Source organism: Manihot esculenta, chromosome 2 (genome assembly GCF_001659605.2).
Source record: "Manihot esculenta cultivar AM560-2 chromosome 2, M.esculenta_v8, whole genome shotgun sequence".
Lineage (NCBI taxonomy): Eukaryota > Viridiplantae > Streptophyta > Magnoliopsida > Malpighiales > Euphorbiaceae > Manihot > Manihot esculenta.
In genome coordinates this window covers 36,047,432-36,074,970 of record NC_035162.2, presented here as the reverse complement: position 1 = coordinate 36,074,970, position 27,539 = coordinate 36,047,432, and the positions used below count along the sequence as shown (strand labels likewise).

The following is a 27,539-nucleotide window of genomic DNA, read 5'->3' as shown; positions in this document are numbered from 1 at the left end:
TACTGTTTGACTAGTTTACCTTATATTTGTCCAAGTGTTTTTTTTCTCGGAAGATTTGTCCAAACATATTGATAATCAATGTAGCTAAACAAGTGGATATATATAATTAAAATTGATTGATTATTTACTTGTGGAGCCACTGTAATAGACCTCTGCACTTGCCATAACTTTTCTTCTTTTCTTTTCTTTTTTCTTTTGAATTTATGACTATTAGATAATAGCAAATAATTTTAATCCATTCATGTTTTAATATATATATTCCTACTTAAATTTATATATATCATATTATTAAATTGAAAAATCAATTTTAATGAAAATAATAAATCATCATATTAATTAAGCACCATAAATTAATAGTTTAGTATAATTTAAAAAGAATAATTGTACGTAAAATAAATCTAAATTTTTTAATTTTAATAATTATATTCTAAATTTTTCTTTATAAATATACTCAAAATTAATTTTTTTAAATTTTAATATAAGGGTTAAAAGGCTAATATCAATTTAATTAACTCAAAATAACTGAGATTATTAAAAGAAAATAAATAAATCATAAATTAGACTAAAAGCAACTATTTTCAATAAACTAAATTGATTGTTATTTTAATTTTATCATATAGATTTTATAAATATGTACAATAATTATTTACAGAATGATATGTATGTGTTAACTAATCAAATTCCCACTTCTTTATAAGCTATAAAATAATTACATTACATATATTTTCTTTTTAATCTTGACATTGTTGGTTTTAAATATTTTTAATGATGTAAAGAATGTTAGAAAATATTAAATTTAAATATTTTTGATAATGTAAAGAATGTTAGAGAATATTAAATTATCAACAAAAAGGTGATATCAAACAGAAAAGTAATATCAAAGATAGATTGTGGAAGAATTTCTTTATTCGTAGTGAAAGTATTTATGCAAGACATTGCTTTCCTAAATAAGGGGAATGTGATTCTTGATTTTATAATTTTAATATAATTTTAATTTTTCTATGGGAAAGAACAGAGGAATCAATTCTGTGGAGCCCATATGATAATTGAGCTCAGCATATTGACTATAAATGATTTAATTCTCAGTAGAAATCAACCAATCATTTTGCTCTCTGTCGCTCTACATACTCCTATTGCTGTTCAACGAAAAAAAACTCTGATTGCTGAAGGTAACAAGTTTCTTTTAAATGTAATACTTAATTTCATAATTTCTTTGATACTGGTTGTCTGTTTATTCAAATTTTTTATTTATTTATTTGGTCATATTTTATGCCTTTTTTTTATGATAGATTTGCAAAAAAGAAACCCTTTTGATTTTTTTTTATTTTTCAGTTATTTAATTATTTCCCTTTACCTTAAATCTGTTCATGATAAAAGGGGTGTTTTTGTTAGTCTCTCGTATTATATTTTTATTTAAAAATCTGTACATAAAAATTATTTTACTGTTTGGTTTCTATTTATCATTTTGTTTAATTATTTTCGATAGTAATCAATTGATCATATTGCTCCATCAGTTTCTTTGATACTTTATTTATTTATTTTTTTTCATATTAATTTGCTTTGATACCATTTCTTCAATTATGTACATTGTCTCTCTTTAGTGGTAATCAGCTGATCATCTTGCTGGATCTGTCTCTCTTTGATTGCTAAAGGTAACAAGCTCTCCTTTTATTTTTATCACTCAATTCTATAGTATCTTTGTCTCATTTTTAAGATAGACTTATTTTAGAATTCTTTTGCTTTTTATTTCTCAATTAAAAAAGTGGGTTTTGCATTTGATTTTAATATTAATTATTTTTTTAAACTTTTTTCTCAGTAAAAACAAAAGATGCTTTCATTATATATTGTTTTTATTTAAAATATATACTTAGAAATCTCTACTCTATTATTTTACCTGCTTATTATTTGCAAATTACTTAAGAGTTTGTTTTACATTACACATTTGATTTTGTATGAGCGTTAATTATTTATTTTCTTTGCTTATCTTAGACAGTCAACTCTGTTCGTTTTCACCTCTCTTTTTATTCTAGTAACCTGTAGCTGTTATTCTCTACAAACAAAAAAAAAGAAGCAGCAAATGGAGTTTGCAAGCTTAGTGGTGGATCCCATTGTATCCAAAGTTTTCGAACTGTTGGTTAATCCTGTTGTGCGTCAGATCAAATATGTATTCAACTACAGTGCCAACATCCACAATCTCGAAGAAGAAGTTCAAAAGCTCAGTGATGCAAAACAAAGGGTTAAGCACACTGTGGAGGTGGCTGGGCGGAATCCACTAGAACAAATTGAACAAGATGTTCAGCATTGGTTGGCTAAGGTGGATAGTGTCGCTGAAGATGCAGATAAAATTCTTCTTCAACATAAAGATGGAGGAAAAAGGAGGTGCTTCATGGGATTGTGTCCAAATTTGATCACGCGCCACCAGATTAGTAGAAAAGCCAGTAAAGAAATACCAATCATTGTTGGAGCCCGAGAAGGGGGAAATTTTCCCAGAGTTTCCTACCGTGCTCCACCACAGGGCATAGGGGCAGTCAAAGAGTGTGAAGCCTTTGAATCAAGAACATCTGTTGTAGATGAAATCTTGAATGCTTTAAAAGATGCTCACGTCAATCTCATTGGAGTGTACGGAATGGGAGGCGTGGGTAAAACCACACTTGTGAAACACATTGCCACTCTGGTCAGGGAACTCGGAATCTTCAAATTGGTGGTTAAAGCAAATGTCACCCACATGGTGGATTTGAGAAGTGTTCAGCAAGAAATTGCAGAATGGCTACACTTCGAACTTGGTGCAGTCTCTATTGAGGTACGAGCAGCTCGATTGAGTGAGCGAATAAAAAAGGAGGAGAAAATTCTAATAATTCTTGATGATATATGGGCAGCAATCAAACTAGATGAGATAGGAATTCCTTACGGCACTGATCATAATGGAAGCAAAATACTTATGACGTCCAGAAATCAATCTGTATTGTCGGAAATGGGTGTACAGAGAGATTTAAGGCTTGAAGCTTTAGAGCATCAAGAGGCATGGAATCTATTTGAGAAGAAGGTGGGAGACCTTAAAGATTCCAACTTACAATCTATAGCTATGGAAGTAGCAAAGAGATGTGCAGGCTTGCCCATTTTAATTGTGACAGTAGCGACGGCATTGAAAAACAAGCAGTTGTTTGAATGGAAGGATACATTGGAAAGTCTTAAAAAATTTGATGGCAAGGGATATGAAGAGAGACTTTACTCAGCCCTAGAGTTAAGTTACAACTTTTTGAGAAATGAGGAGAAGTCTTTGTTGCTACTTTTAGGACAACTCAGACCTGTTGTGCTCATCCAAGACTTGTTGAAATATGTAGTGGGGTTGGGCTTATATAATGAACTCATCACAGTAGAAGCAACAAGAAATAGACTGCTTAAAGTAATCAGTGATCTAAAGCTGTCTTGTTTGTTACTTGAAGATGGGGACCATAAGCGAGTCAAAATGCATGATGTGGTTCACAGCTTTGCAGCCTCATTTGTGTCCAAGCACGATCAAGTGCTCGCTGCAGCATATGAAGCTGAATTGGAAGAATGGCCGAACGAGGACTTCTTTAAGCAGTGCACATCAATCTCTTTGGCATATTGCAAAATCCCTAAGCTCCCTGAAGTATTTGAATGCCCAAAACTCAAGTCATTTTTTTTGTTCAATCAAGATCTCACAATTAAAATCTCAGAGAATTTATTCAGTAGAATGAAAGAACTCAAAGTCTTGGATTTGACGGAAATAAATTTGTCACCACTGCCTTCCTCACTTCAATCTCTTGAGAACCTCCAAACATTATGCTTGGATTTCTGTGATTTGGAAGACATAGCTGCAATTGGAGAGCTAAAACAGCTGCAAGTTCTCAGCTTGATGGGATCTAAAATTATTCAATTGCCGAATGAAGTAAGAAAATTGACTTGTTTGCGACTTTTGGATTTGAGTAGATGTCAAAGACTTAAAGTGATTCCGCCAAATGTCCTATCAACACTAGCCCAATTGGAGGAATTATACTTGGGGGGAAGCCTTGTGCAATGGGAGGGTGAAGGGCATGATGAAGGAAGCAACAACGCTAACTTGTCCGAATTGAAGCTTTTGTCAAAATTGTCCACTCTTGAGATACATATCATAGATGCAAATATCATGCCTAAAGATATATTTTCTGAAAAATTGGAAAGTTTTAGAGTATTCATTGGAGATGGGTGGGATTGGGCTAATAATGAGTATGAGACCTCAAGATCATTGAAACTCAAGCTGAATAGAAGCGCCTTGTTGGAGAGAGTAAAAGTGTTGCTGATGAAAACCGAAAGTCTATATTTGGACGACTTGAAGGGCGTGAGAAGTGTTCTGTATGAATTAGATGATCAAGGCTTTCCTGAGTTAAAGCATCTTCATGTTCAAAATAGCCTTGATATTCAATATATCGTAGACTGGATGAAAATGAACTATTTCACTGCTTTTCCCAAGTTGGAGTCATTATTTCTTCACAATTTGAATAATTTGGAGAAGATTTATCGAGGGCCTTATACAGTGGGATCTTTTAGCGATTTGAGAAAATTAAAGGTAGAAAATTGTAATGCATTGAGGAGTCTCTTCTCATTTTCTATGTTTAATGTCCTTAAGAAGCTAGAAGAAGTGAATGTGAATAATTGCGAAATTATACAAGTGATAGTAGCTAAGGAAGGTGAAGATGATGAAGAATGTGAGTTGACGCAACTGCGATCCTTAACGTTGGAAAATCTACCCCGATTTACAAGCTTTTGTTCCCAAGTGAAGGTGCATTCTACATCCCAAAGAGCACGAAATCAAGAAATAGCTTCTACGGCCTCCAATGAAATTGTATGTGAAGCTGATGCGGAAGTTCTGGTGGCACTTTTCAACGAAAAGGTTTCATCCACTCTCTATTTTTGTTTTGCTAATTATCTATGTTTTAGACATTAAAGAAATTTACTTTTTAATTCTCTAATCTTCTGTTACTTCTGTCAGGCTTCCTTTTAAATGATAATATTATATTTCTCATGAAATAAAAATTGTGCCTGCAGATTCGATTTCCTAATTTGGCAGACATGAACTTGGTTGGAATTAATGTGGAAATGATATGGCCTTGTCAACATAAAGCATTGTCTCCGAGTATTGAAAAATTAACAACATTGATTGTAGATGGGTGTGGGAATTTGAACTTTCTATTCACATCTTCTATTGTTGGAAGTCTTGCACATCTTAAAGTGCTTGAGATATGTGACTGCAAATCTATGGAAGAAGTAATACTTGCAGCAGGAGAAGGAGAAACGATGAGCAAAATATTATTACCTAAATTAGACTCTCTAAAGCTCAAAGGTCTTCCCAAGCTTGTAAGGTTCTGCATAGCTAAGTTAATTGAATGTCCCTCCTTGAAAGTGTTGAAGATGGGGAATTGTCCTCGTTTGCAAACATTTGTCTCCACACAAGTGAACGCAGCTCTCTTCGATGAAAAGGTTCTAATCTTTATCAATCCTTCCTTCATGTCATATTTAAAATATTTTTCTCTAATGTTTGTATTTTTAGGTTTGGTTTCCTAATTTGGAGGAATTGCATGTTGAGGACATGCATATGTTGAAGATGATATGGTGTGATGAAGTCCTAGCAGATTCCTTTGGTAGATTAAAAGTGCTAAAGGTACTAAATGGAAAACAGCTACTGGAAATCTTTCCGTCTAAATTGTTGGAAAAGTTCTTGGTGAATCTAGAATCATTAACCGTAAAAAATTGTGATTCAGTGAAAGAGGTGTTTGATCTCCAAGCAATAATAAAAGAAAGAGAAGTACATGTTGTAAGGCACACTCAATTGAGAACTTTGGATATTGAGAATTTTCCGAATTTAATTCAAATATGGAATAGGGATCCTCATGGGATTCTCTCCTTTTATAACCTACGTGAAGTGTGTGCTTGGTATTGTCCAAATTTGAAAAAACTCTTCCCATTTTCAGTAGCTCAATGTCTACCGCATCTTGAATTTCTAAGCATAGGTGATTGTGGAATGGAGGAAATCGTTACTAAGGAGGAAAGAGCAGAGGCACTTGCTATTATTCCCAAGTTTGAATTTCGTGGGCTAAAGACCATGGTCCTTGTGGGATTAGATGAAATGAAGTATTTTTACTCAGGAAAGCACACTCTAGACTGTCCACAACTAAAACATTTAAATGTGTTTTTCTGCGCAAATCTGCAAACTTTCAATTTTGAATCTCAAGAAATACAAGAAATGCTCATGGATAAGCAAGAGGACGAACTGGAGCTTCAAATTCCACAACCACTTTTCTCATTTAGAGAGGTACGTGTCGCTATATTTATTTGGCTAATTTGCTGAAAAATGCCAATAATTATGTTATTTTGCATTTGAATGAATTGACCTAATGTTTATATCTAGTTATAATTTTGGTCAACAATATTAATTCTCACTTAATTACAGTTAATTAATATATTTAATTCTAAAAATAATTAACTCAATTGTTAATTATGCTGTCCACACATCACAAAATAAATAATTTATTTTATAATAATAATTATAAAATTACAAAAGATTACTGAGATTGTATAAAAAATAAATGTAACTCTTGATATTTATATAAAAAATCAGTTGGTATTATGATGTTTTTGTTATTAACATTTGACACTTAACTTATATAAAAATTTAACTATTTAATATCTTAATTTTTATAATTATTTAATTTTTAAAAATTTAAAATGTGGGTAAATTGTATGTGTATAATGATTAAATAATTATATTTTTATAAGTTTTACGTGTTAAAAATTTTGCTAAAAAAATATCAAGGTGCCACTATCTTTCTGTGTAAAGGTTGAAGGGCAAATTATATACTGAGTCTTTATTATATTATAAATTTTAAATTGTCAATTTATTAAATAATACTAAAATTTTAGCATTATAATAAAATCATTGAAAAAATAAAAATATATATTTTCATTCACATAATATTATTTATTTTCATTTTTCAAGTTCAGACGGGGCTTTTATATTTTTATAATATTTATTTGTAATCCATTTTTGTAATTTTTATTTTTTACTTTTAGTAAAATTTATAGTTATAATAAATGACATAAAAATTAATGGTCTTTTAGTATTTTTATGTATATTTTAAAAGTATATTAATCGATTGATGAGTTCATCCCTTATGCGTATTTTTATGTATATTATAAGTTTTAAAATATGTTGTGTGTATTTTAAATTATATATATATATATCATTTATTATTATAAATAAATATATTATTTATTACTATATATTTAATTGCATGTAAATATATAAGTATATTGAAATCATACATAATAAATTTAATATACAGAATTTATTTGTAAAAATGGATACTATCGGTTTGGGCCTATGTTTTTTAATTTATATACTATCGGTTTCTTTTTTTTTCTTTTTTTTTCAATTATGTTTCTTATCAATAATTATAATATATAGAACAATAAATTAATTAAATTTAGCTTTAATTGCTATTACTAGTTAGTTTTTAAAGAAAATGTTAATTTACTACTATTAAATTTTATTAAAAAAGAACATTAAAATATATTTTAGTTAGTTTTTAAAGAAAATATTCATGTTTTGTTTATTATACTACTTCATTGAATTATTTTATAATTTATAGTCTTTTTTAATATATTTTATTTCTTTTTAAAATTTATATGGTATTTGATTATAACGTTATTAATAATAGATTTTTTATTTAATAAATTAAAAAAAAGCATTTTAAAATAAAATAGCAAACCTATCTATAATGCATTTATATATCAACGTAATCTCATTGCATAATTTATTATATCAAAATAAATATATAATTTATTATATTATAAAATTCTAATTCTCAATATGTTAAAATAATTTATTAATATTTTCATTGTAAGAAATTAAAAACTAAATTTTATTCCCTTACATATAATGCTATCCTTTTCTTTTCTAAGTGCAAAAAAGACTTTAATTTTTTTATTTAACAATCTTGTAATTTTGATTTGTATAAACATTTCAAAATTTTAATTTAATTATATTTTATAAAAGCTTTCGTTCTTGATTTCATCCCTCTCAATTGTTTTGCCTCGATCTAACTACTTTTTCTTTTGAATGATTAACAGATTATTGGCAATTTGGAGGAATTAGTAATAAATGACCAGGATGCTGCAATGATACAACAAAGCCAATTTCCAATGGATCTCTTTGTCAAACTAAAATTTCTTCACTTGCAAAGCTTTGGTTATTCTTTCTTGAATTTGCCACTTAATCTTCTTCAGAAGTTTCCAAATTTGGAAAAACTTGTTTTGAGAGAATGCTATTTCGAAGAATTACTGCAACATGGTCATGGTCATGATCTAGTTCTATCACAGATCCGATGCTTACAGCTGACTCGGCTTCCTAATATTAGACATGTATGGAATCAAGATTCTCCATTTTTTCAGAATCTTGAAACTCTTCAAATACGGAGTTGCAATGGTTTGACTAATCTGGCACCATCCTCTGCAACTTTCCAAAATCTTACGACTCTGATTGTGAGGAGGTGTAATGGATTGTCAAGCATAGTATCTTCTTCTACTGCTGAAAGTATGCACAATCTCGCTACAATGATTATAGAAGAAAGCGATACGATTGAAGAAATTGTGTCAAGCGACAAAAATAATTTCCAATCCCAAAATGAGATTATTTTGTGGAAATTAACAACTTTGAGACTTCACTGCTTAAAAAGCCTCGAAACTTTCTGCTCATCCGCACGTTGCACATTAAAATTTCCAGCTTTGGAAGTTGTAGATCTCTCACAGTGCCCTAAAATGAAGGTTTTTTCTCAAGGATCTATAAGCACACCAAGGCTAAAGAGAGTAAATTTGACAGAAGAAAGAGATAAGTGGCGTTGGGTTGGGGATCTTAATTCCACTATAAAACAATTGTATGCAGATAAGGTAAGTTCATTGCTCTAGATAATAGTTAGGTACTTGAAGTAATTTTTGTTTACATAATCATTAATTCCTTGTTTTGCTTTGGTAGGTTGGATTCAATGGCCTACAACATTTGAAACTCTCTGAATTTTCTCAACTAAAAGAGGCATGGAAAACCCAACTTCCAGTCAATTTCTTTTACAATTTAAGTTCCTTGGAAGTAGACGAGGTTGCATTTTCCTCTGTTGCTGTTCCATCCAATCTACTGCCAATTCTAAATGATTTGGAAAAGCTTGAGGTCAGAAATTGTGATTCAGTGGAACAAGTATTTGGCCTAGAATGGCCAAACTTTGATGGACCATTTGGGAATTTGTTCAAGTTGAGTGAGCTAAAATTGATAAATCTTCCAATTTTGAGGCTTGTGTGGATTGAGATTCCCAAAGGAATTTTAGATCTCAGAAACCTTAAACTGCTCAAAATCTACAATTGTAGCAGTTTGAGATATATATTTACTCCTACCATCTGCTGTGGCCTTGAGCAACTCCAAGTGCTTGAAGTGAAAAGTTGTGCTATGGTTGAAGAAATCATCACAGAAGAATCTATGGATGAGATTAGATTTCCTCAACTAAACTCCATTATTCTTGAATCCTTGCCCAGATTAATCAATTTCAGTTCCGGCAGCGGTACTGTGCATTGTCCATCTCTGAAAGAGATTGCTGTAGTTGATTGCCCAACCACATTCACTTGTTCATTCTTTAGGGAAGCAGATGCAGCAATTGATAAAATTGTTGAGCGAAAGGTTGGTAGTCTATTTCTAATTGTTAAGAACTTTACTTTGAGTATGCTTTAATTTCTGGCATAAGAAGTATATAGTGACTAGTGATAGTCTTAGAAAATATGGACGAATGGTGATTAAGCAAAACATTTCACTGCAGGTATTTTTTCCTAATCTGAAGGACCTGAAACTGTCATCAATTGATGTTGAGATGATGTGGCATGCTCAACACTTGAAGATGTCCTCTTATACTGAGAATTTAACAAGCTTGATTGTGGATGGATGTAGGAGTCTAAAATATCTATTATCATCATCAAGTATTGTGCATCTGAAGAGACTTGAGGTATGCAATTGTAAGATGATGGAGCAAGTGATACTCAGGGAGGGATTGGATGAAGAAATCATGTTACTCCATCAACTAGAGTCCCTGAAGCTCAAAGATCTGCCAAAACTCACCCGATTCTGCACAACTAATTTAGTTGAATGCTCTGCCTTAAAAGAGATTTGCATACAAAACTGCCCTCAAATGAGAACATTTGTTTCCAATTCTCCAACATCAAATAATGAACTCGAAATTATAAACTCTGCTTTATTTGATGAAAAGGTATGTTGTTCCTTCCCTTAACAATGATTCTTAACATGTAGCCTTTTGCTTATTCACCGAGACTATTGACTTTTGATACAGGTTGCATTCCCAAACTTGGAGAAAATGCAGATTCTTAACATGGATTATTTGAACATGCTATGGCATAATCAACTCCATTCAGATTCTTTTTGCAAAATAAAAGCATTAACGGCAGAGCACTGTGAAGAACTACTTAAAATCTTTCCATCCATGTTGTTGAGACGCCTCCAGAATCTTGAGGATTTGATCATAGGCAATTGTGATTCACTGGAAGAGGTATTTGATCTACAAGAGATAATAAAATTGAAAGAAACAGTGACCATTCAGTTGAGAAATCTGAACATAAGAAACCTCCCTAATTTGAAGCATGTATGGAATAAGGATCCTATGGGACTTGTCTTGTTTGATAACCTAAGTTCAGTGGTGGTTTGGGATTGTCCAAATCTAAAAGCTATTTTCCCAGCTACGATAGCTAAAAATTTGCTGCAGCTAGAGACTCTAAATGTGCAAAGTTGTGGTGGGGTGGAGGAAATTGTTGCTCAGGACCAAGGAACAGAAGCAAGTATAGAGTTTCTTTTTCCTTGCTTAGAGTTATTGATTCTTCGGGAATTAAATGAACTCAAGTGCTTCTACTCAGGAATACACACTTTGGAAACTTCATTACTGAAGCATTTAATTGTGTATCACTGTGAGAAATTAAATATCTTTTGCCCTGAATCTGAGAACTTACTAGAGACAGATACGGAGAGCCAACCGCTTTTCTCGTTTAGAAAGGTATGAGCCTCAGTCCACCTTTCCTCATGTCAACGTTAAAATTTTCCTTTTCATATCTTAAAAAAACTTTGGTCTTATTTTATATATAAGTAATATCTTCAAATGTCAGTTTGATAATCACATGTAAGCATGAAACTTATTACACACTAAAGCTAAGCTAAATAAAATAGAGCATTATATTTATTATTATATATAGGAAGCACTGGGGTTGAATTTGTTTTACACATCTACTGGAATATAAAGTGAAAAATAGAAAAATAATGTGTTTATATTCATTTATTTAATACACTTTGAAAGAAATATATCATAATATAATTTGTATAAAAGAGTAATTTATTATTTAGTTCTTATAGTATAAAGAAACTCAATAGTTAGTCCATTAACTGAGGTATTATATTATCGCCAAATCTTTGTCACATCATTATAATATAATATAAAATACTTGAAAAAGATTATGTACTTTATAATTTCTTGTAATTTTGTCCTATACTTTAAAAATAGCTAATTTAATTCTATACATTTAAAATTTTCATCAATTATACTGAAGCATACCAAAGCATTGAAAAAGCTATTAATAAAAACTATTAATCCACTCAAATAGATGCCACATTTTTTTAAGACGGATATGTCAGTTGAGAACTCTGATTCCACTGTTTAAAAAATTTTTCTATTTGAATTCCTTATCGACACTTGTTATAGAAGAAGCCGCGGTTAGCTGGCCATATTATTACAGTATAATATCAAATATGAGATGTTTATATTTATATGGGGTTTATATTTATAAAATAATTATTAAAATTAATAAAACAGTAAGTGATAATTTTATAATTATTAAAATTAATAAAACTGTAAGCGATAATTTTATAAGATAAAAATGTCAAATTTTCACCTAAATTATATATTGATGCCAAAATTTTCAAATTTAATTTTTCAGTAAAAGTTTGGTTATAAACTATTATTAAAATATTAAATGAAATCAAATAGATTGACGATAAAAAAAGAAAAGATGATTAATAGTTTTATTTGATCTTTAATTATAGTTTATGAGTAAATTTAAATTGACATACGAAATTTAGTATTTTGACTCTATTATATAATTTGAAGTAAATTTTACTTTTTTATCCAATTTTATAGTACGTGAATGATAATATGATATTTCTATTAATAAGACAATAATAAATTAATATTTTTTTAAAGGATAGGTATAACTGGTGGAAATTTTAAAGTATAAAATTAAATTGTTTATTTTTAAAGTATAAGATAAAATTACAAAATATTGTGAAATTCACAATTTTTTTATGATCATTTTGCATTATATTGCAATGATATAGTAATAATGTAGTAATGAAGTCGCGATGATATAGCATTGATGTGACATCTATGTTAGTAAGTTAATGAAAATTTTAATAGTTAGGTGTAATTTTTAAAAATTTAAATATATAAATTTAAATTGGCTATTTTTAAAAATATAAGGTAAAATTATAAAAAATTGGTAAAATATGGATTTTTTTACAATTAATCCTAAAAAAAAATTGATTGTCGAGTAAATTAATTATCAAATTTGGATTATATGATTATTTAAATGCATAAAATAAGTCAATAAATAATATTAATTGTATTTACACTTACTCTAAAGTCTTTTCATCTTATAATATACTAAGGAACTAAGAGAAAATTAATGGTTAACGAAAGTAATTATAGAAGTTTACAATATAGTTATAATATGTTAAAATTTGTGATTACCATATTAAATTTAAATATGGGTTGTAATGATCCTTTTTCGCTATAAAAGAGTGCAAAATGGTTATTTCTTCTATATATTTGCAAACTTTTAGATGCAACATGAATGTTCAACATGTTTTCATTTGATTGATCTTTATAGGTTGTCTCCAACTTGGAGAAGTTAACTCTAACAAGAAAGGATGCGGCAATGATATTGGAAGGCCAGTTTCCAGCTGATCTCTTTCACAAACTCACAAACATTGGGATACATTGCTTTCATGATGAATCTGCAGTTTTTCCATTTGATCTCCTTGAAAGATTTCAGCCTATGGAAATTCTTCAAGTGGATTGTAGTCAATTCAAGAAGCTATTCCTATATGATGGCTCTGTTGGTAGGAAAAAATATGCTAAGGTTCTTAGACTGGTACGGGTACTAGCGTTGAATAACCTTCCTAATTTGACAGATATAGGGAACCAAGACTCCCAGCTAGACCAAGTTCTACAGTCTCTTGAACTTCTTCATGTTGAGAGGTGTAACAGTCTGGTTGCTTTAGCACCATCCTCTACTTTTCAAAATCTAATCACGTTGAAAGTGTTGAAATGCAATGGATTACTTAGTCTAGTAACATCTTCCACAGCAAAAAGTCTTGTGCAACTCACAACAATGAGTATAAAAGAATGTGATGGATTGAAAGAGATAGTTGCAAACGATGGAGATGAAATTGAATTGAAAGAGGATATTATCTTCAGAAAATTGGAAAGTTTGGAACTTCATTATTTGCCTAGCCTCGTTTGCTTTTGTTCATCAGAACACAACTTCAAATTCCCCTTTTTGAAAAATGTAACTGTTAAGCAATGCCCCAAGCTGCAGGTTTTCTCAAAAGGAGTCTTAAGCACAAGCAGCCTGCTGGGTGTACAAAAAGATGACCAATGGCATTGGAATGGCAATCTCAATGCTTCCATACAACAATTGTTTCCAGAAATAGTATGTATGTGTTAGTTAATCAAATTCCCACTTCTTTCTAAGCCATAGAATACTTACATTACATGTATTCTCTTCTTGATCCTGACATTGTTGTCCTTGAATGTTTTGGATGATGTGCAGAATGCTAGAGAATAATGAATTATTGGCGCAAAGGTGATGCCAAGCACAAAAGTCATATCAAAGGTAGATTGTGAAAGGGCTTCTTTATTCATAATGGAAGCATTTATGCAAGATATTGCTTTTTTTTTTCTAAGATTTTAAAATGTTATAAGAATCATTTTGCCCTCATATTACTATTGCTAAAAGCCTACTATATTTGTTTTTTTGGGAATTATAACTGAAACAAACCCCACTAATGCCATGTCTTAGGTTAATGTGAGCTTGGTACTATTGAAAACAACTTGGCTAAAATCATGGATTATGGCTTCTATCTACCATTGGATTCTTATCAAACTATGATTACTTCTACTTTGGTCTTTGTTTTGTATATTCCTACTGGTTTGTGTTTACTTTATATTCCTAGAACATGTATATTGGGATGGTGTGATATCGAGTGCTTAATGAACGATGTATGTTAAGTTTTTTTGTGGTGATTTTTAATATGCATGAATGCAGCATTAGTTATATTTTGTGCTAATGTACTGCCTTTGTGATATATTTGGGAATCAAGATGGCCTAATGTGTTTGAACATCTCAACATGTAGACTTTAATGTGCTTCATTCTTTCATGTTAGATTGGATTCTGTGCAATAACAATTCTTGATTTGTTGTTACATAACTAACTTTTCTTCTTTGGATTTTTCATTTGACTTCTTCCTTGAATCTCTTGTTGTAAACTTCCTATCTCTATACTTTGCTTGAAGGATAGTTTCACCAGCTTTTTTATTTTTCATGAAATATTTTTGGACCTTCAAATTTTCTCCAAACAATCTGATCTGATTTACTAGTCCACAAAACCGGTCAATATAGCTTCAATTTTGCCAATGATGCCGCCACCTCTATTAACCACCTCTATTAACGTGTCCTGCTCTATTTTTTTTATTTACTTTTCTCAATTTGCCTTGTCTATTTAAATAAATTATTTTTATAATAAAATAAATATTACCTTTCAATTTATGAACTTTTATTTATGTATATAATTATATATTTTGTTCAATGTAAAATTATCAATTATTTATAATTTTGAGGCATGAACTTAATTATGTACGATTAACTTATATTATAGGTATTAACCATAATGCTGGAGGAGTAGTCTTTGACCAGCTCAGCCTTTTCCATTTTCAAATTTTTTTCAACCTATCCCATGCCTCTTTAAGTATTTTTCAAACCATGATTCTGTAGAAAATTGCCTCACACTGCTAAATGAATGTAGTTCAAAGTCTTTGGCCTTTTACTTCTTTTAGTTGAGCAATAATTGGATTTTGTCTCATATGTGGTGGTTTTTCATATGTTTTAGTAATTTTCTACAAAAACATTACTCGCGCCTTAACTTTTATTTTGATAGCCTAAATTTGATAATTTTCTTACGTAAATATTAGAGAATAAATTGGAGAAAAACTGAGATATAACATAGTGAAAATAACACATAAAAACTAACAGAAAATATCCTCTCAATAACCAAAAAACTTATAATATTTCAAAAACTCCACAATTCTTAAAGATAAAGAGCTTTAGTACCAAAGTTAAAACTAGGAGACTACAAATTCAGAGAAAATAGAAAGAGTTTTGAAATTTACTTTCTCATTATGTTTCTTCACATTATAAGTACTATTTATAGATGATTCTTGACCACTTTTTCATAAAATAATAAACAGGGTCAAAATTATAATAAACTCAACACAAAAAACTAAAAGTTTTTTTAAAAAAACCTAAAAGACATAATTCATACTAATGAAAAACTAAAAGATCTAGACTTTATTAATATAATACTTAGTATCTAAGTGAACTTTTAGACTTTCTAAAATAGGATAAATTTTAACTTTCATTTTTATCAATTTTCTAAAAAAAAATCTCATTAACTTCAATAGTTTCCAATTAACACCTCTTATACCTTAGGGGATTTCATAATTTCTGTAAATAAATTTCTTAAGGACAAAATGTTTCGTATTCTCATTTGTTTTCTTCTCAATCTTTTACTCTTTCTTTTCAATAATCTCAAGGAATTTGTATGATGGAACCTCCTGTTACAAACAATACTTCTTGATAAAAAGTTGCAGCTGCCATTATGAATTCTATGCCCATTGCCTAACCTATGCCCTTTTCAAAATTATTCCTTTACTATATTCAAAATTAAAAATTTTATTGGAGACAATTTCAAGAGATTGCAGGAATAAATCTTGTCTATTCTAGATATGAAAGGAGTTGCTTTTGAAATTACAAGAACAAAACCAGCTGAATCATCTTCTAAATAGTCGGTGTTGTGGGTTTACTCAAATAAGTTATATAGACATACAGTTCACCATGCACTTTCTAATAAATTATTTTCATGTATATTATTATTATAATAAAAACCTTCTAATGAATCAATGACTACTAAATACAGTGTTAAAAATATGAAATTGTATATTACAAAGATATAAAAGTGAAAATAAATTAGTACCATAAAGTAATAAAAGTCACAATATTAAAAAAATATAATATTATAAAAGGAACTTGTTGGTTTATTCATAAAAATTTCCATATTTGTGAAATGATTATAAAAAAATATGAAAATGGAAAATTTCACTATGTACTTGAATCTAATAATCCCATGTTTAAAAAGAAGGAAAATTATTTTGTTTATGAAAATTTAAGTCATCTGTATCTCATTTCATTGTAAGAAAATGATAAAAAAAAAATAACAATCCTCCTGAGCCAAAAACAAATTTAGTTGAAAGATAAAATATAATTATTTCAATTATTTCTCGAGCATTCTTATGACTAATATGCTAAAATGAGTAGTAGACTAGATATATCTATACAAGTAGAAATGCTTTTATTTTCAGTTTTGGTTTTAGTGAATTCTTTGGTAAACCCAATATGATAGCAAACTTAATTTATGTGGCTTTATGAGAAAAGATTAATAAATTATAATGAAAAAAATTAATATTTTTATGTGCAAATGCTATGGTAAGCAAGGACTCTTATACTTAATGTTTATGAGAAGATGAATAAAAATCCATCTTCTACCACTTACTATATGCTAGATACATATCAATATTTATTATATTAAAAAATATGATATCATGGTTTAATTTCTGAAATTAGTAATAAATGCTTAATTGAATATGAAAGCTATGTGAAAACTAAATTAACTAAAAATTCTTGCTTTCACTTTGAATTGCTTAATTTAATATATATTATTTTAAAAAGTTTAAAATAAATATAATAGATATAATAAAAAAAATATTATATAACTTTTTGTATATTTATTAGGAAATTTTTTGAGAAATTCTGAATATATTTCATTTATATAAAGTTGAAACAAAAAATTAATTAATAAAAAATTCAAGAATTAGATTAAATAAAAATAGCAAATATGTTTTATTTAAACAATTCATAAAACTGTTATTTCTTATTCACCTGAATGTAATGCAAAAAATTCAAGAATTAGATTAATAAAGAAAAACAGGAACTTAAAGTGAATAATGAATACTTTATGATTTAATTCTTCTACACTTAATAATCTTAATAAAGAAGCATTATTATCTACCTATCATTTACAAATTAGGATTCTCTAAAAAAAATTTTAACAATACACCGCATAAACTTTTGATCATAGTGTTACTCTTTAGAGTTTCAATACAATAATTTAATTTAGCAAGGAAACAATATTTTGGTATGCTCAATTGGATCATTTCTACATCACTCTCAATGCACAAATTCAACACTGCTCGCCTTTATCAAATGATAAAACATTCATTTGATCAGTTGATGGGACATACAATTCTACATTACCTAATTTTATTTTTTTTTTATCAACGTTGATAGAGCAAGTTTTGAACTATGAATCAAGTCATAGTAGCAAAACAAGAAGTTATTATTGGAAACCAAACCACATTATCCGAACCATAAAAGAGTTCTTATAGAGACAAAACTTTGTGTAGATGCACTTATTGAACAACAATTCGACAAAGAGTTGTCTTTAATGCAAAAAAAAAGTAACACCAAATGTAATAGTAATGTAAGATATAGGTAAAATAATTGAAGTGTGCAAGACATTCAGCAAGAATGTAGGAGTAGTTATCCAAAGCGCACTAGAGGACTATCTCAAGGGTGTCTACTTTAGCTCCTATAGAGATAAAACAACTAAGTGAAGACTCAAACATGACAATAATGAAAACGCATCTATCCACTTTAAAGAAGTAAGAGACACAACAGGAGAGGAATCCGAGAAGAGAGTGGAGGAGAGGAGTACCATATTTTATTTTTAATAGAGGGTATTTCGGAAATTAGAAAATTTTACTATATTGACTAATAGTTAAAATAATTAAAAATGACCGGTTATCATGAAATTAAATTATAAAGACATTTTAATATAATTTATAAAATACAAAGGCAATTTAATTAGTTACGTCAAATTATTATAGAGATACAATAATAATTTTATATTTTTTTGATATAATAAGGGTCGAAAAAAATTTTTATTTTCTTTTGAAGTAAAAATTAGGGAAATTACTTTTTAGTTCCCGAGGTATAGCGTAATTAACGGATTTGTCCCTCTATTTTTAGAACCCAACACTTTCGTCCCTGAGATTTAATTCCGTCAAAATTATAGGTCCCTCCATCAAAAATATCGTTAGTGACAGAAAAAATGACCGAACTACCCTTTTTAGAACTCAACACTTTAGTCCCTGAAATTTAATTCCTACAAATTTATAGGTCACGCTTTCAAAGAATTGAAGGAAAAAATACGTTTTCATCCCTAAGATATTACATAATTAACATATTTGTCCCTCTATTTTTCGAATTCAACACTTTAGTGTTTGAAATTTAATTTCGTCAAAATTCAAGGAAGAAAATCTCAAACTCAATCTCTATAAACAAATAAAAATTTCAATAAATTTAAGATTTCAATTCAGTAAAGATAATAAAAATCAAAATATATAAAATTTAAATTATTAAAAATAAAAAGTTAAAACTTAATATAAATTGCTTTTGTGATATCATTCGCTATCGATCACTTCTCGCTATTTGAAAACTTCATTAAAACGTTTCTAACATTTTAAAAAGTCTACTAGTTAGACTTTCCGTTAATTTTAGTCATTAAGTATTATAAAATAATATATAAAATACTCTTGATATGGAGGGACTAATTAGTAAACTTTTTAATAATTTGAGGGACCAACTAATAATTTTTTCTAAATTATAGGGACTAAATAGTAAAATATTTAGTGATAAAATTAATAGAGGAATTAACTAGTAGACTTTTTAAAATGTCAATGATATTTTAATATATTTTCAACATATGAAGGGTTTAGGTGAAGAGGTGAAAAACATGAAATACTAAATTGAATTTTATCTTTAAACTTTTTATATTCACACTTTAACCTACTAAACTCTTTACCATGTTTCAATTTAGTTTTTAAACTTTCGATATTAAATTATAGTTTTAGTCTTTAAAAATCCTTTTCACTTAAGTAAACATGACGGATTTTAATAAACACTTCAAGCAAGTACGTCGGGAAACCCTAAGCACCTCCCAAAAGTGACTCATTTTTTCCTCGCTAATCATACTGTTTATTTTATTTCTGAATATGTCCGTTTCTTTATTTGAGTTTTCTATGATTCAGTTATTAGCAGGTTAGAGTTATGCTAGCACTTCCCCTAAATAGCTCGAGGTAATCTAGCATCTCCTCTAATGCCACTTACTCTAATAGTGAAATAACATAACCCATACATAGTGATGTCACTACTCTAACTATAGGTTTAAGGATGTTACAACAGTCCACTGTATCTCTATTACGCCTATAATCGCGGAATTATCGATCTATTCGCTGATAATATCTCTTATCAAGCAGCCGGCCACATCGTCGCTGGATTATCAAGAAAATATTATATTTACCTCTATCTTCTTATAATATAAAAGGAAAAGAATCACAGAGCTAAAGGTAAATTATTCTTTTACACCACTCAACTTCCAAGCAATTCATTATATTCGCCTTATCCTCCAATATACTAACTTGAGTATCGGAGTGGCTATCATGGGCACCCACCATCTCACACTCTCTTTCCTGCAGGTCTTGCTAATCACAGCACAACTTTATTTTCTAATCTCATCAACTCTATATTTTTTAGTTAGTAAATAATTTAAGTTTTAAAATTTATTTAGTTAACTATTAATTGAAAAAATTAATTTAAATTGAAAAAATAAATTATTATAAATATTAAAACTATAAAAAAATTAAATTATTATAGTCTAACATTAAAATTTAACAAAAATAATTATTTTATTAATAATATGCAACTTTAAAAACTAACTTGTTTCATATTTTATATCATTATTGCATTAAGTATTTTTTTTCAATCATATTAATATAAGTAATTTATTTAAGTATTTGCATTTGTATTACTTTTAATTTCATACATCTACAAATTTAATAAAGATGTATATAAATTTTTAAAATTAATTTATTTATTTGTATTAAAATTATTAATTTAATATATTTAAAAAATATTTAATATAAAATTATTATAAAATATTTTGATATAAATTAAATATTAGAGAATTAAAGGTTATGGATTTAAAATTTATATAGTAGATTATACTGCAAATTAAATATGTAATTTTTAATATAATAATTATTTTATTAATAAAATAAAAATTTAAAGGCTAAATTATTTGGTAACTAAAAAGATTGTAAGTTTTAAGTTTTTAAATATTATATACATAAAATATTGTCCATACAGTACTTCAAACGTCCGGTAAGAATAGTATATTTAATTTTTATTTTTATATATTATATATATATGTAATAATAATATTATTATATAAAATAATACTACTCTTATCACATTTTAAAAGCGTGGCAAGAGTAATGATAATTATTAAATAAAAAATTGCTACTTAGTAATATAAAGAAATTAATCAGTTTATTTTTTCATTTTAAAAAATATATTAAAATATCTTAAATATTTTAAAAAATTTATAAATTAATTTTTTTTATTAATTTTTGCCATTATATATTTTGTTATTTAATTTTTATGATTTTAAAAAATTTATTAATTGATTTCTTAAATTTTTAAAAAATTTAATAATTAACATCTTTGTATTCGAGGAATTTTAATAAAATTTTAGATCTTTTTATAATATTTAAATGATAAAATTAATAAAAAGGCTAATTAATAATTTTTTAAAATATTAAAAATATTTTAATGCAATTTTTAAAATTGATCAACTAACTATGAATTTTCTATATTATAAAGATTAAGTAGTAAGTTTTACTTATTAAATTTATTACATAACCATTATCAAAATTTAAAAATATGGTAAGATTTATTTTATTTTTTTAAAAATAATTAAAAATTATCATATTTTATAGATATACATAATTTTCACTCTAATTTAGAAAAAAAAAAACTTATTTTTTAAGTTCTGGTATAAATATAGAGTTTTTTTTTTTTATTTGATTGGAAAAATCCCAATAATTGACCCCTGCACTTGCCCACAACTCTTCTTCTTCTAGATATAAATAGTCATTATAGGATAAGGAAGTGGATATATATATATATATATGTGGTCTTTAATAATTAAAATCGATTGATTATTTATTTGTGGAGACCACTGTAATAGACCTCTGCACTTGCCATAACCTTTCTTCTTTTCTTTTATGATAATGGACTCATAAACTTTTTTTTTTCTTTTGAATTTATGACTATTTAATTAATTACATTTATCAATAAGAGATAATAGCAAATAATTTTAATCCATTTGTGTTTTAATATATATATATTCCTACTTAAATTTATATATATCATATTATTAAATTTAATGAAAATAATAGATCATCATATTAATCATAGTATAATTCAGAAAGAATAATTGTATGTAAAATAAAATCTAAACTTTTTAATTTTAATAATTATATTCTAAATTTTTCTTTATAAATATATTCAAATTTAATTTTTTTAATTTTAATATAATAATTAAAAGGTTACTATCGATTTAATTAACTCAAAATGACTGAGGTTATTAGAATAAAATAAATAAGTTATAAATTAGACTAAAAGTAACTATTTTCGATAAATTAAATTAATTGTTATTTTAATTTTGTCATATAGATTTTATTAGTATGTACAACAATTAGTATGTACAACAATTGAATTATTAACGCAAAGGTGATGCCAAACACAAAAGTCATATCAAAGATTGATTGTAAAAGGTTTCTTTATGCAAGATATTGCTTTTCTAGATAAGGAAAATGTGATTCTTGATTTTTTAGAGGTAACATCATTAATATTCATAATCTATAATGATGCATAAATTATATTATCAATGTAAAAAGTGTTAGGAAGTAAGTTATCTATTCATAAAATATATCATTTAAAATTATAAATAAATTGAATCAAAATTAAAAAATTAAACCTAACAAAATTAAAACTAATTTTCAATATTTATTAAGAAAAAAAAAATTTAGAGTAATAATCGCTAAAATTGGTAAAATTAAAATTTTTTTATAATTATATTAAAATATTAATTTAAAATATTAACTAGAAAATTACGAGATATTTCTATTAAATTTAATTGTTTAACTTAATAATATAGACAAATTTAGATAATTAGTATATGATGTATTAGTTAATTTTTTATAATTTGTGATATATTTTATTAAAATGTGAATAATTCAAGAATTTTTTAAACATGTTTCTAACACTATTGATCAAAATTAATAGCCGTTAACTACCTTTATTGACAAGATATTGATACCAATTTGGAACTTTAAGGAAAGAGAGAAAAATTGCTGAGAGTTTGTGAGCGAAGACAATTTTAGGTTTTCAAACTCTTTCTCTACCAAATTTTTTAATGGAAAGTAAATATAAATTAAATGAAAGGATTAAATTATTAATCAAAGGAATGTTTTAATGAGTTTGGAAAAAATATAAGATTAATTTGTGATGACCGCGGGATTTCACCACCCCGGTCTGAGGCCCGACCCATGATGACAGCCCTTTACCTGAAAGCTCTTAAGCCCCCTGCATGAATCAGGTCCAGCCCACTCAGCCCTAAGACCGGACTCCTTCTAAAACCTCTCAATCGGGCCGGTCCAGTCCTTTCAGCCCTAAGCTCAGACCTCCCCTGGATTTCAGTCCTAATCTCACCTCCCAGCCTAGTCCGGAGGAGAAAAGGTGGCCAACCCATTCGCCTTGTGGGTCCCTCTGCATGCGTACCCGAGGAGAATTAAATGGCAGTTGCGCATGGAGCAAAGATTTGATATTGTCGTACATCCGTATCTGTATGGTAGAGACAGGTGGCCCAATGGCAGTAAGGCCGTTACACGTCACTGACAGACAAAGGAAAAGAATAAAAGGGGAGAGGCATTCTCCTCTCAGACTAAGTTCACTCAACCCTTGTAAAACCCTATTTTCTGGATCTCAGATCATTAATTGGCGCCGTATGTGGGAACGAAGGAGATCTTTTCATCGCCAGAGTTCCACTCTTACAACACCCACTGAGATCCACAATGGCTAACCATAACGAAAATAATATCGTCAACACCCCTAATGACCTGAGTTCTACTCAGGAGAGGCAACAGTTCTCTTTTTCCAGTCCCACAACTCCTAACAACCAACCGCCAATCCCTTTCAATCCCTCGCCGAGCTTGGTAGGCAATGCACCCGGAAACACTCTATCCAACCAAGACCTCCAAACCATGGCCCTTCAACTGCAAAACACCGCTCACTGGCTGGGGCAGATGATGCAGCAGAGGGGCCTCAGTACCCCAATGAATGTGTTGCCTGTGGTAGAAGAGTCCCGAACCAACGAACCTCAGCCTACCTTTAACCATCTTCAAATAAACAGCAGAGAAACCAGAGAAAGGGGGAGAAGAAGAACCAGAAGCTAGAGTTCATAGAATAAGAGTGAGGGAGTTGATAGAGAACGACGAGGCAGACAGTTATTCTGCCAGAATAACCAGGAGGATGGAGAGTGAAGCGCAAGAAGAAGAGTATCATCTGGAGAAGAGGCCTAGACAAGAAGAAGAGAATGTAGATAAGAAACTGTAGAAACTGATGGAGTAGCTCCTAACTGAGTTGGGGGCGAAGGACCATAACCAAGCCCTCTTATTTACGTCCTCGCCTTTCTCGAAATGGGTGCAACATGAGACTATCCCCAAGAAATTCATAATGCCACCTATGGCGGCGTATGACGGAGCGGGAAACCCAAGGGAACATGTCCTTAACTACAAAACTTTCATGGAGCTGCAAACTCTATCAGATGCCTTGATGTGCAAGGTATTCCCCACTACGCTCACAGGGCCAGCACGAGCGTGGTTTAACAGTATGGAGGCTAGAAGTATTAGAAGCTTCGGAGATTTGGCCAATATCTTCATCAGCCGGTTCATTGCCGGAGTACCTGCGGACAGAAAGACGAGTTACTTGGAGACAGTTAGGTAGAGGAGAAATGAGTCTTTAAGGGAGTACGTCGCCCGTTTTAACACGGAAGCCCTGCAAATCCCCGAGCTGAATGAAAACCAAGCTGTGGAAGCAATGTAAAAAGGGACGACCTTCCCAGAGTTCTTTGGCTCGTTAAGCAGGAAACCGTCGACTTCGCTGGCAGAGCTGATGAAAAGGGCGGAGAAATACATAAGGTAGAACGATACCTTAATAACAAGCAGATTCACCAAAGAGGCAGCGGACAGGGGAAAAGCCTTAATTGAATTAATGCAATTTTTAAAATTGATCAACTAAGTATGAATTTTCTATATTATAAAGATTAAATAGTATGTTGTACTTATTAAATTAAAAACTATCATATTTTATAGATATACGATATTCTCACTTTAATTTAAAAAAAAATTATGTTTTAAGTTCTGGTATAAATATAGAGTTTTTTTTTTATTTGATTAGACAAAAACCCAGTAATGGACCCCTGCACTTGCCCACAACTCTTCTTCTTCTAGATTTTCTTTTTTTTTTTTTTTTACTACACAAAATTACATTAATTCAATTAAGATATAAATAGTCATTAGAGGATAAGGAAGTGGATATATATATATATATATATATGTGGTCTTTAATAATTAAAATCGATTGATTATTTATTTGTGGAGTCCACTGTAATAGACCTCTGCACTTGCCATAACCTTTCTTCTTTTCTTTTATGATAATGGACTCATAACTTTTTTTGTTTTTTTTCCTTTTCTTCTTTTCTTTTCTTTTTTTTTTCTTTTGAATTTATGATTATTGAATTAATTACATTTATCAATAAGAGATAATAGCAAATAATTTTAATCCATTAGTGTTTTAATATATATATATATATATATATATATATTCCTACTTAAATTTATATATATCATATTATTAAATTTAATGAAAATAATAGATCATCATATTAATTAGTACCATAAATTAATAGTTTAGTGTAATTCAAAAAGAATAATTGTATGTAAAATAAAATCTAAATTTTTTAATTTTAATAATTATATTTTAAATTTTTCTTTATAAATATACTCAAATTTAATTTTTTTTAATTTTAATATAATAGTTAAAAGGTTACTATCAATTTAATTAACTCAAAATGACTGAGGTTATTAGAAGAAAATAAATAAGTTATAAATTAGATTAAAAGTAGCTATTTTCGATAAATTAAATTAATTGTTATTTTAATTTTATCATATAGATTTTATTAGTATGTACAACAATTATTTGCAGAAATTGTATGTATGTATTAGCTAATCAAATTCTCACTTCTTAGAATACTTACATTATATGTATTCTCTTCTTGATCTTGACATTGTTATCCTTAATGTTTTGGATGATGTGTAGAAGAATGCTAGAGAATATTGAATTATCAACGCAAAGGTGATGCCAAGCATAAAAATCATATCAAAAATAGATTGTGGAAGGGTTTTCTTTATGCAAGATATTGCTTTTCTAGATAAGGAAAATGTGATTCTTGATTTTTTAGAGGTAACATCATTAATATTCATAATCTATAATGATGCATAAATTATATTATCAATGCAAAAAGTATTAGGAAGTAAGTTATCTATTCATAAAATATATCATTTAAAATTATAAATAAATTGAATCAAAATTAAAAAATTAAATATAAGAAAATTAAAACTAATTTTGGATATTTATTAAGAAAAAAAATAAAGTTTAGAGTAATAATTGTTCAAATTGATAAAATTAAAAATTTTTTATAATTATATTAAAATATTAATTTAAAATATTGACTAGAAAATAACGAGATGTTTCTATTAAATTTAATTATTTAACTTAATAATATAGATAAATTTAAATAATTAGTATACGATGTATTAATTAATTTTTTATAATTTGAGATATATTTCATTAAAATGAGAATAATTCAAGATTTTTTTTAACATGTTTCTAACAATTGATCAAAATTAATAGCCGTTAACAACCAATTTGGAACTTAGGAAAGAGAGAAAAATTGCTGAGAGTTGGTGAGAGAAGACAATTTTAGGTTTTCAACTTTATCTCTATTATTTGATCAAATTTTTTAATGGAAAGTAAATTGAAATTAAATGAAAGGATTAAATTATTAATCAAATAAAAAATAAGGAATGTTTTAATGAGTTTGGAAAAATATAAGATTAATTTGTAAATAATGATAATATTTAAAGTTTTTTATTTTTAAAAATAATATTATCAAAAATTAATTTTTCATAATTAAAATTTTACATTTAAATTAAAATAAAAAATTTAAATTATTTTGAAATAGTAGTAAAAAAAAAAAAGGAGACATGCTTTTTTTTCTCATTTTGAGCAGAAGATAAAATAAAAAGAGAATAAAAAATTATTAACATAAAATTTTAATTTAAATGAAAAGAAATTATTATGATAGTATGTTTTAATTTTTAAATTTTAATATAATTAATAAATAAATCTTTATATTTTTAAAATCAACCAATTAAACTTTTTTATAGTTAGTTATTCCTAAATTAAAAGTTTTTTATTTATAATTTTATTAATCAATGAAATGAATTAAATAAAAATTAAATATTTTAAATATTTAAAATATTATCATAACTACTTAAGTCCCTGTAAATTTAGATAAATATTTCATTTTAAAAAAATTATAATTTAATCTCTGAATTTTTATACAATTAATAGATCAATTCTTATATTTTTAAAATCAATACTTTAAAATTCTCTATATTTAATCCATATAAAACCATATTCATTTCATTTATCGTAAATTTTAGTTTAAAGCCAATAGATGATCAAACTCCTAAAAATTATTTTTTTTAAATATTTTTTATAAAAATTTACAATTTATTTTAGCTTATTGAATATCATTTAAAAATAGTTAAAAATATAAAATTTTTTTGTGAAAATTAAATGCAAAATCATTTAAGAAAGTTTTGAAGTTATCAAATATTGAAATATTTTAATAAATAGAAATTGAAGGATGAAAGTGATAAAAAAATAGTTGAATATAATAATTTGAACAAAAATTACTAAGAATTTAAGTGATTTTTAAATTTTAATAAATGAGAAAAAATAAATAAAATTTTAACTCTTTAATGGTTTTAATTTAAAAAACAAGTAATAAAAATATTTTTATATTT

General features: G+C 27.9%; 1 protein-coding gene across 1 annotated transcript; it reads left to right on the top strand.

Moving 5' to 3' along the window:
* Positions 1-2,077: 2,077 nt before the first annotated feature.
* LOC122721276 lies at positions 2,078-13,935 on the top strand. The gene is made up of 9 exons (XM_043953849.1): positions 2,078-4,891; positions 5,047-5,478; positions 5,549-6,310; positions 8,128-8,943; positions 9,029-9,718; positions 9,855-10,298; positions 10,380-11,093; positions 12,976-13,800; positions 13,921-13,935. The coding sequence occupies exons 1-9, from the start codon at positions 2,078-2,080 to the stop codon at positions 13,933-13,935; spliced, it is 7,512 nt and encodes a 2,503-aa protein (XP_043809784.1).
* Positions 13,936-27,539: the final 13,604 nt, after the last annotated feature.

Excerpts from the sequence above, each read along its gene's own strand:
- LOC122721276 (XM_043953849.1), top strand. The coding sequence starts at position 2,078 with ATGGAGTTTGCAAGCTTAGTGGTGGATCCCATTGTATCCAAAGTTTTC. Across the intron at positions 5,479-5,548 it reads CAGCTCTCTTCGATGAAAAG|GTTTGGTTTCCTAATTTGGA; the intron begins GTTCTAATCTTT and ends TTGTATTTTTAG. Across the intron at positions 6,311-8,127 it reads CACTTTTCTCATTTAGAGAG|ATTATTGGCAATTTGGAGGA; the intron begins GTACGTGTCGCT and ends AATGATTAACAG.